The sequence below is a fragment of the Convolutriloba macropyga genome, chromosome 7 (assembly GCF_964194025.1).
Source record: "Convolutriloba macropyga chromosome 7, txConMacr16.3, whole genome shotgun sequence".
Lineage (NCBI taxonomy): Eukaryota > Metazoa > Xenacoelomorpha > Acoela > Convolutidae > Convolutriloba > Convolutriloba macropyga.
The window spans coordinates 18,846,042-18,860,121 of NC_134474.1; the positions used below are offsets into that span (position 1 = coordinate 18,846,042).

At 37.2% G+C, this 14,080-nt stretch overlaps 6 protein-coding genes across 13 annotated transcripts in view; 3 read left to right on the plus strand and 3 right to left on the minus strand.

Annotated features, from left to right (window-relative positions):
• Positions 1–2,898, plus strand: part of LOC142342671 (RNA-binding protein Musashi homolog 1-like) — a 452,119-nt gene extending 449,221 nt beyond the window's left edge. For both annotated transcript variants that reach the window (XM_075394140.1, XM_075394142.1), the window contains exons 3-8: positions 46–86; positions 151–440; positions 510–650; positions 1,406–1,502; positions 1,943–2,218; positions 2,534–2,898. In XM_075394140.1, the coding sequence (XP_075250255.1) occupies positions 46–86; positions 151–440; positions 510–650; positions 1,406–1,502; positions 1,943–2,218; positions 2,534–2,835 (1,147 nt within the window). In that variant the 3' untranslated portion in view covers positions 2,836–2,898. The remainder of the gene's footprint in view (positions 1–45; positions 87–150; positions 441–509; positions 651–1,405; positions 1,503–1,942; positions 2,219–2,533) is intronic.
• LOC142342672 (failed axon connections homolog) overlaps positions 1–14,080 on the minus strand; it is a 548,023-nt gene that overhangs the window by 453,966 nt on the left and 79,977 nt on the right. The window lies entirely within an intron of this gene.
• LOC142342673 (failed axon connections homolog) overlaps positions 1–14,080 on the minus strand; it is a 546,280-nt gene that overhangs the window by 452,223 nt on the left and 79,977 nt on the right. The gene's annotated exons all lie outside the window — the stretch shown is intronic.
• LOC142342670 (cleavage stimulation factor subunit 1-like) overlaps positions 1–14,080 on the plus strand; it is a 518,885-nt gene that overhangs the window by 449,221 nt on the left and 55,584 nt on the right. The gene's annotated exons all lie outside the window — the stretch shown is intronic.
• The window catches only part of LOC142342666 (putative transporter YutK), a 280,988-nt gene that overhangs the window by 186,936 nt on the left and 79,972 nt on the right, over positions 1–14,080 (minus strand). The window lies entirely within an intron of this gene.
• The window catches only part of LOC142342665 (uncharacterized), a 34,606-nt gene continuing 24,151 nt past the window's right edge, over positions 3,626–14,080 (plus strand). For 5 of the 7 annotated variants that reach the window (XM_075394124.1, XM_075394129.1, XM_075394126.1 and 2 more), the window contains exons 1-9: positions 3,626–4,023; positions 4,465–4,500; positions 10,051–10,215; positions 10,772–11,035; positions 12,379–12,498; positions 12,914–13,065; positions 13,213–13,303; positions 13,370–13,398; positions 13,636–13,857. In XM_075394124.1, coding sequence (XP_075250239.1) covers positions 3,660–4,023; positions 4,465–4,500; positions 10,051–10,215; positions 10,772–11,035; positions 12,379–12,498; positions 12,914–13,065; positions 13,213–13,303; positions 13,370–13,398; positions 13,636–13,857 — 1,443 coding nt within the window. In that variant the 5' untranslated portion in view covers positions 3,626–3,659. The remainder of the gene's footprint in view (positions 4,024–4,464; positions 4,501–10,050; positions 10,216–10,771; positions 11,036–12,378; positions 12,499–12,913; positions 13,066–13,212; positions 13,304–13,369; positions 13,399–13,635; positions 13,858–14,080) is intronic. The other 2 variants (XM_075394125.1, XM_075394130.1) reach the window with 1 other exon arrangement.

The following is a 14,080-nucleotide window of genomic DNA, read 5'->3' on the forward strand; positions in this document are numbered from 1 at the left end:
GATCTTATATTTCTTATTTTTCGAAAACTCTAATTGTGCCCCTAGAAAATTGTTTGTGGGAGGACTGAGTTGGAGTACGACTGATGGTTTGCATTTTTTCTTTTTTGGTGCTTTGAAAAAGGGTTTTCTCTACATTCGTATTGCATTTAGAGGACCTGTTGCGGTATTTTGCCCGCTTTGGAGCGGTTGATGAAGCAGCTATGAAGAAAGGAAGAGATGGTACACCGCGAGGTTTCGCATTTATCATATACATGGATAATGCAAGTGTAGAAAAAGTTATGCAATCTGGACCTCATGTATTGAATGGGCGGAAAATTGATCCAAAGCGAGCAAGATCGGAAAATAACAACGGGAGAGCTCGGCCCAGGAAAATTTTTGTAAAAAACTCTAAGGCCTGTTCCGAAGAAGAACTCAGAGGTTATTTTGGGTCTTTTGGGGAGGTAATCAATTTAAATTCATTTGACAATTGTCTTAATTATTGAAGAAATGTAAATGCATTGAACGTTAAGATAACGAACATAGACCTGCCAGTTTATACAAATGACGATGGAACATTCAGCAGACGAGAATATTGCTTCATCGAATTTGATAGCGAAGAAGCAGCTATCGATGCGTGTGCAGATGGGTCTCATATAATTGGACAGACAACTGTAAGTCGTGTAATCTTCCAATGTCCTGAAATATCTTTTGGCTTAAAAAAAGTATTATACCTAACTTTGATCAACAGTTGAAGCCAGTTAATGCTATTTGACGTGTAACTGATTAATTTTCATGCACACCTTTTAGTGCAAAGATTATGTATTTTGTGTATGAAGTGGACGTAGCTGCTGTATGTAAAAATTTAGAGAGCAGAAAATTGATGCTCCTATAAATATTGCAGTTTTTACATCATGCAAATTATACCAGTTCTCAACTGGTCTTGTATTGCATGAAAATAGCTGACCAAAACAAGTAGAGTGCGGGTAAAACTGAAGACAAGGCATGTCAAATGACATGAAACTTGCATGCAAGTCAACTTTCTCTGTATGCAGACGAATATGCAACACCTGATGCCATTCGCAACTCTTCATCATGCAGTGACATGAACTCTCTACGCAACAACATGAAGACTTACATGTGGAGCTGAAAAAGTTTTCTGATCGGATTGATAACTCTTCATACTTTCATTTCAGCGCATCAACTGAATGAAGATTGGATCTGAGTTCGACTTTGCGATGGAATGCAAAGATCAATAGATCGTTCGTTTTAGCTCAATGCTCTCACGGATTACTACTCACTTCCTATATCAATGGGTAATCGATTTACTACCAATTCTGTTTTCTCGCTCTGTCTATCCTCCTTTTCTGTGCTCTAATTTTTACACAATTGAAGGGGCTCCAGGTGATGGATGAGATGGGCTGCTTAGGTTGAGACAAAGAAGTTCGATGCCAAGCAGTCAGGTGCCGCTGTTGCCAAAGGAGGACCTCCCGATATGATTCGTGCAAAGAGGCAGCAACGTTATGGTGGGTTGCTTTCTCGAATGGGTGTATTTGATCCCCTGAACTGGTCACGCCTTTACACTTGTCAAACAAAGTAAACAACCAGATTGCTCCTGTCTGTGATAAAATTTTTATTTTGTGGAGCATTTTCATATCTATTCCAAAATCTACGTTCTGATTTGTGTACAAATGTACGCATATTCAGAATGTTGTTGTCGGTAAAGCGGCCAGAAATGGCAGGCCCTTCTATGAGGAAAATACAAATCGATAGCCAGGGTTTTAATTGCTCTTAAACGAAGTTTGTAGCAATTGTATTAGTCCTGTGGTCCTTTTTAATGCTATTTTTAGTACTACTGAGCTGAATGAAGTTTCTTTTACGATTGACGCTTTTGAGTTGGCGCCAATTTTTTACAACTGGTTATTTGCATGCAATTATGATGATATGATCAGTCTGGTATGTTTAGCTCCTTATGGCATGGGTGGGCCTCAGAACATGGGCAACGGCTATTACCCGAACTCTGCAGGCTTCATGAACAACTTCGACGGCTCATCTCAAATGAACAATTTCATGGGTTCTCCATACCAGTCACACATGGGCATAAGAAACACGCCAGTCATGGGTGGCGGTCATTTTGGAGGTATGGGTGGAAGCGGATTTGGAGGAGGTGGGAGGTTCAATGGCGGAGACCAATATGGAGGATTTGGAGGAAATTTCTCACCTATGCAGAATGCCCAGTTTGGTATGAAGAGTTGCAGCCAATACTATTTTCAATCAATTATTTTTCTTGAGGCAGTAAGATCATTTGAAATCTAAATTGAATAATAATGGAAGGATTGGTTTTGATTAGGCCAACAGTCAATTGTCGAATTTATCAAAGTTTTGGTACAGTTAGTTGTTTCGACTTTGGAATAAGTTAATCTTAATTTTGACCTGCTACTTTTAGTCGCTGTCATGGTCAATTAAAGATTAATGCCATTCTATAATATTAAGTGATTGGCTAACGTTAGTTATTTGCTTAAAACTGAGTTTTGCTTTTCACTAGAACTCTTTTCAGGTGCACGTGGCATGGGTTTTGGTGGAAATGGTGCTGGTCTGCCGAACAATTACATGGAAGTTAATCCTACACAAGGTTTTTACAATTCCCCGCCCGGTGGTCAGAATTTTACAAGTGGAGGTTCAGGCGGTGGTTTCATCGCAAGCAATAGTAACAATATGGCGTCATCGAATAATAGGAGCAATGGAGATGGATCTCAATTTTACACTCCCAGAAGAGGAGGTGGTGGTGGCGGTTACAATCGTGGTGGCGGTGGTGGACGTTATCATGGAAATAACAACCAAAATATTGCATTGTATTGATAAAAGTCAATATTTTTCAGCCTTGTACAAGTTCAAATTTTGGAACTGCGTCCGTTTCTCGATGTACGCATTTTTTGAACGTGTTTTGAACGTAAAAAAATGTATGAAAGATGTTGGACGTGTTTTGCTATAGGAATGCCTTTTATGATGCAATAGTCGTGAATTATCAAATTCAATCTTATATATTAAACGCGTAATCAAATAATTAATATAAAAAGTTGCAAGGGTATAAATAGCTATTATGTGTAGTTTATTGGTCCCAGGTTTTAACTCTATTTATGAACGAACTAGCATGTGGTTTTGCGTTTATGAAAGGTAGTCATTCCAATTGTGGAAGAAGTTCCAAAATTTAACAGAAACTTTTCATGATTTGTGCTGAAGTTCTAGAAATTGAAAGTTGGTTTGCAGTATTTGTTCGGAATCCTGTTATCTTGCAGTGCACTTGATTTCATCGTTTTCATTATGCAAAAAATATATTTTTATACCAAAGCCAGTTTTTACATGAAAATCAATCGACATAGTCAAAGTTTATTTTTTATAATGTTTAACACAGCTGACGGTTTTGTGAGATTATCAATCCTGTCGCTACAAAAATTCGTGAAGTTTATTTTTTGGTACTGTAACCGGTGTGCTCGACGCAATAAGGCAACTCCCAACTATGCAAATACTTGAGTGTATACAAAAGGTATAGGTATCTCTTTAATTATATAGCATTGAACTTTGTGAGACCGAACTATATCTTAAAAACGGGAGTATTTTGTCAACATATTTTTCTTCTCGTTTAAGATTGTGATGGCTAGTAGCTCTGTTGGATAGTTTTCAAAATGCACAGACGCAAATCGCGCGTCAATGCTCTGCGCAGGGAGAGTAAATTTGAGCTAGTAGAGCGACCTCCTCCAAAGTACGACGAAGCAGACGTCCAACAAGAATCGGAACCCGATGATGAAAACAACCCTTCAGTCGCAGAAGACAATGAAATTGACGTCGTGCAGTCATCAGATCTGAAAAAAGGCCGAGGATTGAGTTTGGGTGCTGCCGATTTAGCGGACCGGTTTTCAAACGTGGTCAATTTACGCAAGCATGTTCAAAAATGGGCCGAGTGTGTTCCTGCGAAGAGGAAAATTGGGATTAAAAAGGACGGCAGTGGAACTATTGACGTCACTACTGATAGATTTGTCCCTGTCTCAGGTTAGTTGAATAAAAACGGCAAAAAACCAAATTTATCAAGTCGCAAATTCAGAAATGTATCTTAGTTATTGCAATCTGATTAGTTCAATTGAGTTTTTGATGTTATTGAAAGAGTTTGCGCCGAACAGTTTTGCAACTTTAGCTAAACATTTTCGCGGTCTTGATTTGTTTTGTCAAAGAACCAGGTTTTGATTTAACGAAACGTGAAATATATTTATCAATATGCAGCTATAAATAAATGGCTGTTTGCTGGCAGATAATTGTGTTATACCAATAAATAACAGAAAAAGGCAAATTGAAGCAGTGAAGGCAAAATGTTTAATCAGAACATTTCACTCCGTATTGTAAATTTGTAAACATGATAAATCATACCTCAAGTTTTAACTCAATGCATCATATTTGCACAATGATTTCATCAGTGACAAGTAGAATTTTGTCTAGGTTCAGCCGCACCTCTACAAGCCAACAAATGCATCGGTCTGTTTTGTTTTGATTTCATCTCATCATTGCTACCATGCACGCGGTTTGGCCATCGCGTTCACTCTGCGTGTGCAACCCTGCTTGTCTGAGATTTGTTGTTTATTCCAACCCCATTTTTAGGAAGGAAAGGATATAACGATGGAACTATATATAACGATGGAACCTACCTGTGGTGCTTTTTTGTTCCGTCATCTTTGTCCGATGGATCTTTTAAACAGAGAAATTAAAGTAACAATGTAACGCTTTTGGAAAACGGAATCGCTCTGTGGAACAAATTTTTAATTACTCTCGAACCAAGTTTGAAGCAATTATTTTTGGACGTGTTGGTCTTTTTAGTGCAAAACTTTTGAGTGACCGTTTTGACTTTTCGAGTGACTTTTACGCCCTTGACTTTTTCGTTTCGCGTGATCTAAGTTTCGTTTTCATTCAAAAGTGTCAGCAGCTGAACTCAAAGTGGCAGCAGTTCACTACTAAAAGTCAAATGAAAAGTGCGCCGAAATTGGAGTATTTTTTACTTCAATTCTTATTAGTGGTTAAAATTGTACATAACTTCTAATGACGTCATTTGAAGCTCTCCTGAGTGATATTAGTTGCTCCCTCATATAAAAATATGTAATGAATTGTTGCATTTTGCTAATATACCATGTATCTTCTATGTTGAAAAAGAAAATCCCTTTAACATAACGAATTCAAAGATATCCTGTTGTATTGGCAGATGGAAGTTATTAATGTTCAAAATGGCTCATAGCTGTTGCTGTATAAATGAATTAAATTTGAAAACAAAAAAATTAATTAAAGAAACAGTTTTTTAAGAAACAGTTCCTGCACCCAGATAAATGGATTCATAATGAATATAACATCTTTTGGTAACCTTCTATTTTTGACAAATTTCTTTGTTTAAGTTCCAGTAGTGGTTTTTAAAAAAAAGATGGCTAGCATGATTCTGTGCGTGGCACGGTAACTGCCCAGATTCTTTTTTGGCTCAGATACTGCATCAGCTCGCTGTATTTAGAGGACTACTATATAAGTTAGTACTCCTGCAAAGATCCCTTTTGCAGGTCGCAAGGAAAGCATTTTAAGCTGCGACAATGCAGGAAGTAAAGTTTAAAATTTGATGCTGACGGGACTCTTGTCTCTTTCACTTTTACCAGAATATGAACAAAATATGTTTCCACAATGATTCTGAAACATTGTGGAATCTTAAAACTGAAGAGGCAGCAGAGAAAGTTTTGTGATTGGCTGTAACGTTCTCATGGTGGATTTTGTAATTTATCAATAAACCCAACAAAAATTTCATGGAGTTATATCTTCCATAAAGTGCAACATCAACATTGGATCAGTGCATTTCTGGTTTGAACGTTTTTCGATTTTTCCATTTGCTGAAATTTCGAGCGAGAAGAGTATGAATTTCGAAAGTTTCAAGGTAACATTTAAAAACAGCTTTTACGGAGATTAGTTGAAACAGCCATTTTCAAATGTCTATTGTTGAGGAAGCGCAGACCTAACGCCAAGTCAATTTCAATACTGGGCAAGTCTAAATCCAAGTCTTATTTCATTACTGATTCAAAACCATGATCATGTCACTTAACACTTGGCAAGTCTAAATCCAAGTCTGATTTAAGACTTGGCAATTCTAATCCAAGTCTGATTTGAGACTTGGCAATTCTAAATCCAAGTCTGATTTTAGACTTGGCAATTCTAAATCCAAGTCTGATTTTAGACTTGGCAATTCTAAATCCAAGTCTGATTTTAGACTTGGCAATTCTAATCCAAGTCTGATTTAAGACTTGGCAAGTCTAATCCAAGTCTGATTTTAGACTTGGCAATTCTAAATCCAAGTCTGATTTAAGACTTGGCAATTCTAAATCCAAGTCTGATTTAAGACTTGGCAATTCTAAATCCAGGTCTGATTTTAGACTTGGCAATTCTAAATCCAAGTCTGATTTAAGACTTGGCAATTCTAATCCAAGTCTGATTTAAGACTTGGCGAGTCTAATCCAAGTCTGATTTTAGACTTGGCAATTCTAAATCCAAGTCTGATTTAAGACTGGGCAATTCTAATCCAAGTCTGATTTAAGACTTGGCAATTCTAAATCCAAGTCTGATTTAAGACTTGGCAATTCTAAATCCAAGTCTGATTTAAGACTTGGCAATTCTAAATCCAGGTCTGATTTTAGACTTGGCAATTCTAAATCCAAGTCTGATTTAAGACTTGGCAATTCTAATCCAAGTCTGATTTTAGACTTGGCAATTCTAAATCCAGGTCTGATTTTAGACTTGGCAAGTCTAATCCAAGTCTGATTTAAGACTTGGCAAGTCTAAATCCAAGTCTGATTTTAGACTTGGCAATTCTAAATCCAAGTCTGATTTAAGACTTGGCAATTCTAAATCCAAGTCTGATTTAAGACTTGGCAATTCTAAATCCAAGTCTGATTTTAGACTTGGCAATTCTAAATCCAGGTCTGATTTTAGACACGGCAATTCTAAATCCAAGTCTGATTTAAGACTTGGCAATTCTAATCCAAGTCTGATTTAAGACTTGGCAAGTCTAATCCAAGTCTGATTTTAGACTTGGCAATTCTAAATCCAAGTCTGATTTAAGACTGGGCAATTCTAATCCAAGTCTGATTTAAGACTTGGCTATTCTAAATCCAAGTCTGATTTAAGACTTGGCAATTCTAAATCCAAGTCTGATTTAAGACTTGGCAATTCTAAATCCAGGTCTGATTTTAGACTTGGCAATTCTAAATCCAAGTCTGATTTAAGACTTGGCAATTCTAATCCAAGTCTGATTTAAGACTTGGCAAGTCTAATCCAAGTCTGATTTAAGACTTGGCAAGTCTAAATCCAAGTCTGATTTTAGACTTGGCAATTCTAAATCCAAGTCTGATTTAAGACTTGGCAATTCTAAATCCAAGTCTGATTTAAGACTTGGCAATTCTAAATCCAAGTCTGATTTTAGACTTGGCAATTCTAAATCCAGGTCTGATTTTAGACACGGCAATTCTAAATCCAAGTCTGATTTAAGACTTGGCAATTCTAATCCAAGTCTGATTTAAGACTTGGCGAGTCTAATCCAAGTCTGATTTTAGACTTGGCAATTCTAAATCCAAGTCTGATTTAAGACTGGGCAATTCTAATCCAAGTCTGATTTAAGACTTGGCAAGTCTAATCCAAGTCTGATTTAAGACTTGGCAAGTCTAAATCCAAGTTTGATTTTAGACTTGGCAATTCTAAATGCAAGTCTGATTTAAGACTTGGCAATTCTAAATCCAAGTCTGATTTAAGACTTGGTAATTCTAAATCCAAGTCTGATTTTAGACTTGGCAATTCTAAATCCAAGTCTGATTTAAGACTTGGCAATTCTAAATCCAAGTCTGATTTAAGACTTGGCAAGTCTAATCCAAGTCTGATTTAAGACTTGGCAAGTCTAATCCAAGTCTGATTTAAGACTTGGCATTTCTAAATGCAAGTAGAAAATGGGTCCGGAAACGTCAAAAATAGCCGAAAAAAACGTCAAAAGTGATGATCAGCAGGTCATCTGAAAAAGCAATCAAATCTCGTTTTTAGTTATGCTGCTCAGCTATAATCGAATATACCCCTCGTGAAAGGAAAAATTAATAAGACAAACCAGTAAATTTTGCAGAGAAAAAGAACCACAATACGCAAATTGGATTGGATTTATGCAGAACCCATTGAACAAATGTAAATATCAAACGAGAACGGCGCGTAACTTGTTTTTTCCAAAAGGAGCCAATTGAATGACTGACTCTACTTTGTTATAATGAGAGTAGTTTATTATAGGAGTTTATCAAGCTTCCCTTGACTTCATATCTCCTAGCTGAACGCATCTTAATCAAGTAGATGGTTCCCAGGAATTAAATTTTGGCTTTGCCCCCGATAACCAGGCCTGGTTACTCATGCTGATTAGATAACCATATTAAAAACTGAGTGACAAATTCGTAGCAGCTCCTTTTGTTCAAATTTTGCTCTTTTGGTCATCTAAGTTGTCACCAAACTGGCGTTAATATGCAGAATTGATCAAGCAGTCTTGTTTGCTTTTTTATCAAAAACTTTTCAAAATTATATTTTTACTGTTTAAAGTTATATTCTAGCCGCAATGAGTTGTAAAATGATACCACTTGTGTTGGTCTGGGATGCATTAAAAAGGTCGAAAAAGGGGCTGACATCTAGGCTCAACTTTTTTCCAAAAAAAGGAACGATAACAATTATCTCTAAGCGTTTTGGTTAATGGAGTTGGTGCATTTCCTCTGAGATTTCCGAGACTTAAGAGTTGAGTTGATTTTGAATACCGACACTTAACGATAAACAGAACAGAAGTTTTGCTCTGTTTATTTCTTAACGTCTTTGCATAATCTTGTTTTTACGTACTTTGCACAAACATATTAGTTACTCTTAGGGAACAAGAATATTTTTCATTGCTCTTGAACGAAGTTCATAGCAATTATTGTAAACATGTGTGTTTTTTATGCAAATTTTTGCTTGACGTTTTTGACTTTTCGAGTGACTTTTACGCCCTTGACTTTTTGCGTTTCGCGTGATCTAAAATTCTTTCTCAATCACAATTTTAATCAGCTGAACTCAATTGACGGCAATTTAATACTAAAAGTCAAATGAAAAGTGCGCCGAAACCGGTGCCATTTTTCACTTTAAATCTTAATAGTGGTATATCTTAAGTGGTACCTCTAATGTGGTTATTTGAAGCCCACTATTGAACTTCTGCGTCCCATTTAGGCAACCCCTTCCCCACTAGTCGTTCGAGAGCAATTCTTCCGACGTTTAGTCGGTTATGTTAGAATTTAATTTTTTGTTATTTTCACCAGTTGTCTTTGAAGAGACTGACATTTTTCGCGTTTTCTGCATTATATGCCCGAATTTACTCACTCATCCCTATGATCATTCACTGGAGGTGGATTCTATCTGCAGTTTTATTTTGATAATAAATTTAATGGCAAGTGTGGGAGCTATGTATAGGGAACGCAAATCTATGGGAGCCTCATGTTTGGTTTAATTTTGTTTTGATTCAATGTTGTTTATTATTTGTAGCATTTAAGGCAAATGCTAAAAAATTTTGCGTTTGAATCGTGTGCGTTCATTTTTGAAGTTAAATTAGTTTCCCTCTGTACAATTCATACAATTTAATTGCTGTATAATCAGCTAGATAGAGGTGTAGATTGGGTAAGTCAGTACTGACTCAAAAATTTAAACGAGATGTTGCAAATATCTAATGCGTGGGTTCTTTGTTTGTTTTTTACTGTCCTTAATGGAGGCAATTAGAACCAGCATTGAATTCTATTTTTAATCGGGTCAGTTAAGTATTTGGTCCTTGACGGTTGGATTTCTCTTCGTGTTTTTATAAATCAACCGTCCTTTTTATCTTCTATGGAAAACTCGGTGAATGCAAAGGATTGAGTGTGCAGAGTTATACTTTGATACATCATCGGTTCTTGAGTTGTTTAAGTTTTGTTTGACTGCGTGACTTAATTTTTGAATTTATTTGCGGTTCAACGTTGTACTTTTGTTCAGGTTATGTGAAGTTAAATGAGATGGGAATTTGTGAGTTGGGTAGCGACGTGGAGGAAGAATTGGTACCCGTTGACGCTACAAATTTGGTGGAGCGAGAGAAGGCCAAAAGGCACAATGCTTCTGTTACTCAAAGCCAAGCATTGCTACATTACTTCGCCAAATTGGGTAGGTAACTAAGGGTTTTTACTCGCGTTGTACTGATTGACTGAACAGAAGTGACAAATTTTAGCATGAATCCGGAAATAATACCTGTTCGATTAGTGTTGGTGCAAAGAGAAATGTTATATCCGAATTTTGTGCGGGTAATTGCATTCAGTTCATCCAGTATTGTTCTCCATCACTTGAAATGCAAACTTTCAGTTCTGTCAATAATCAAGGGAAAGCTTCCATCCGGATCTTGTTGATTCAAATTAAAACAATTTCTTCAATTCCTCTCAAAATCATATAAGTATTGCTATGTAGCGTATGCTAGTAAGTATTTGATGCAGACAACTACCGGTTTTTGATGAATTTGTCAACAATGACCTGATTTTATACTTCTTTGTAGATTTGTTTGGCTGTAAAAAAAACCTTCATTTCAGTCAAATCAACACATCTTTTTATGCCAATGTCGTTTCAATTTAAATTTGCATGCTTTCTCTCCTAATCGCTTTTCTCGTTTAGCGTTTTGAAATACACAGGCATAAAATGGTTATTGACAGTTATTTTTGTGCCTTTCTAGCTCGCAGTGACGACGTCGAAGAAGAGATCGACATGAACTTTGTGGACAGTTTGATCAATGCGGGCGCTGACGTCAACACACGCGACGTATTCGGCCAGAGTCTGTTGCACGAAGTGGCCAGAGCATGGCATGTATCAGTTGCAGAGTACTTAGTGGACAAGGGTGCTGATATCAACTGTCGGGACTACCTGGGAAGGACCCCTTTGCATGTTGCAGCAGCTGTTGATTATCCAGATATGATCGAAGTGCTGCTGGAGAATGGAGGTCAGTTGATCAAAAAATTTTGCTATCAACTTACCCCTCCACCTCCTGTAATAAATAAGTCTTGACCCTGGGTGGTTGATCTTAATGATAACAATCACTGATTGTAATGACTAGTCCCACCTCTCCTGAAGCTATGCGAACTATTATCGCTGCAAAAACAAGCATTGCTAATGAAGCCTTGTTCACATGCGGCACATTTTGACTTTGATTTTCTGTTTTTTTAATTGCTCTTGAACGTAGTTCATAGCAATTATTGTAAACGTGTGTGTCTTTTTTATGCAAAATTTTCGCTTGACATTTTTGACTTTTCGAGTGACTTTTACGCCCTTGACTTTTTACATTTCGCGTGATCTAAGATTCTCTCTCAATCTCAATTTCAAGCAGCTGAACTCAATTGGCGGCAATTTAATACTAAAAGTCAAATGAAAAGTGCGCCAAAACTGGTGTCATTTTTTACTTTAAATCTTAGTAGTGGTATATGTTAACCTCTAATGTGGTTATTTGAAGCCCACTATAGAACTTCTTAGTCCCAATTAGGCTCCCCCTCCTCCCTCCCTCCCTCCCTCCCCCCCCCCCCCCCCCGACTGAAGCAGGCTGCAATTGATTAGAGCTCCCACTAGTTGTTCAAGAGCAATTCTTCCGACGTTTAGTCGGTTATGTTTTAGATTTTTTGATCTGATTTTTTGGAAATAGTTTTCCCGATTCACTCATAGTCCGTTCTAGGTCTTTGAATTGTACGTCAGGACTTGTCCTGCTATGTTCTTCTTTTTAATTTGCTTTTCCTTTTGATCACGTTTTTCGTTTTTCCACAAGTCACGATTTTCACGCTTGACTTTAACTTAACCTTACTCACTGTTCAACTGATTGGATTTTAAATTCCTTCACCTATTGAATTAAGCAATGTGTTGAATACTGTTTCAGTCAAAAGAGCAAAATCAAAGGAAACAGGATAAACCGATAAAGCCCGGTCCGGTCATTAAGTCATTGAGCACTAGATTATCAAAGTTCATTAGTGTTTGCTAGCTGACATTGATATTAAGCTTATTAGATTTCAGTTTAGAAGCCGAATTAAGTATAGTTTCATAATCTAACTGAAACTGCACGCCGAATAATGTCACTTTCTGACACTGAAAAAAAACAAAAAAATTGGTCAATTTCTGTCTTTTTTTCTGTTTCAACCCGATGTGCATCAAGCGCGTCAACGGCGGCTATTTTTCGGAACTCTGCTGGCTATGGTACTCGCACTCCAAATATAGTACTTCGAGTTCTCATCTGTGTGACTCTTGGTTTTCCTAGTATGTGTCTACATGTATGAAAAGAATGAAGCTTTTTGTTCGTTTCAGCTGTTTTGGAAACTCTGACCTTTGAGGAGAACCAAACACCTCTTCATTTTGCAGCACGCAATGATGCTAGCAATGCTCTGATGAAACTGGTCAAATGCAGAGCTAACTTAGAAGCTACAGGTATGCATGATCGTAATTTTTTTTACTCCTCTTAAAAATGCTTCAGTGGTTCTTAAGTGCTTCGTAAAATCAAAGGGGACGAAACCAGTTTCTTTACTCTGTTTAAATTAATTAAGTGCTCTTTATTGAGTTGAACAATCTCGGATGAATTCATGACATGTAGCTGGATATTCTGTCATCAATACACCCTGATCCAGATTAAGCAGGCTACAAATAATAGTGTGCATTCATGGTTTTAGAGCAATTCATCCATCGTTAGTCGACTCCGCGCTAATTTCTCACTGTCCTGGTTAACTATCATTTCATTTTTTAGAGGTCTATCGGCTTTTAATTAAGCGAGTGTATTGTAACGCTTAAGATTACGCGAGTTTCCGCAATAGTGTCGTAGATACATTTACCAGGCTTTGTGTTTCAGACTACAAGGATCGCACACCCCTCTTTGTGGCGGCTGAGTTGGACAGAAGTGACACTGCCAGGCTCTTGTTAGAGTATGGAGCCAATGCTGGAGTTGTGGACAAGTCTGGGATGTCTTGCATTGTTCTTATGGCCCGAAAAATGTCACCTGTTGTAAGTTGTCATTGTTGTTTGATCAAATCAACCGTCAAGTTGTCTCACCTTGTCCAGCATTCGCTAAAATCAATCATTTCGAAGTAATCGTGTCTTCCGCTCTCTTAAATCTGCTGCTGTCAATATGAAATAGATTGTTTCTTTTAGGCTAAAGAGGCGTTAGATCAGTTCCACAAGAAAGACAGAGCAAATAGAAAACAGATGTTCTATTTGGAAAAACTGGAACATGTCAAGCCAGGTGAGTGATTACAGATTTTTAAACTGCTCTACATTGATTACTATCAAAAACATTGCCCTTTTTCAGACCAAGAAGACGTAGCCGCTCAATCTGTGGTAAGTTAAGCCATTTTTATTCAGTATGAAAACCGAATGATTATGATGATTTGCATGGAAGCTGAAATAAAATGGTCGGTCCAATACGTACAATTACAAGTAACGCTGTATCAATTTTCGAGTTGTGTTCCCTGATGTACTTCGATTGCTTGAAGAATGATGTTCTCTGTAAAACCCAATTTTTTATATCGATCTTTGAAGCTGCATTAAAAGAATCAGTCTTCTTTTTCTGTTTAGCTACAAGTAGTCGTGGATTTCAACAAACTGGACCTGATAATGCACCCTATTTTTGAGAAGTTAATTGAGGTGAAGTGGTCAAGGTTTGGTCTGAAAGGCGCTCTATTCCAATTGAGTATCAATATCCTATTCGTGGCTTCCTGGACAGTTCAAGCCTTGGCTGAACCCACAGATGCGTGGAAGTATGACTTGCCTAGTGATATTTGGAGAATTGCTCTCTACGTAAGTATTACCTGAATATCATTGCATATTTTGATTTATTATAGCTGCGAAGCTGTAAGCTGAGCGGAGCTATATAGCGGTGCTCTTGGTTTTTTATTACAATTCAAAGAATTTGAATTGTATTGGGGTGCTGTCTTTTTTACGACTCGAAGAGGAGTATTGGAGAAATCCTTTTTTTAAATAAATTTTATTGGAGTGAATTTTGAAGCGGGAAATGAAACAC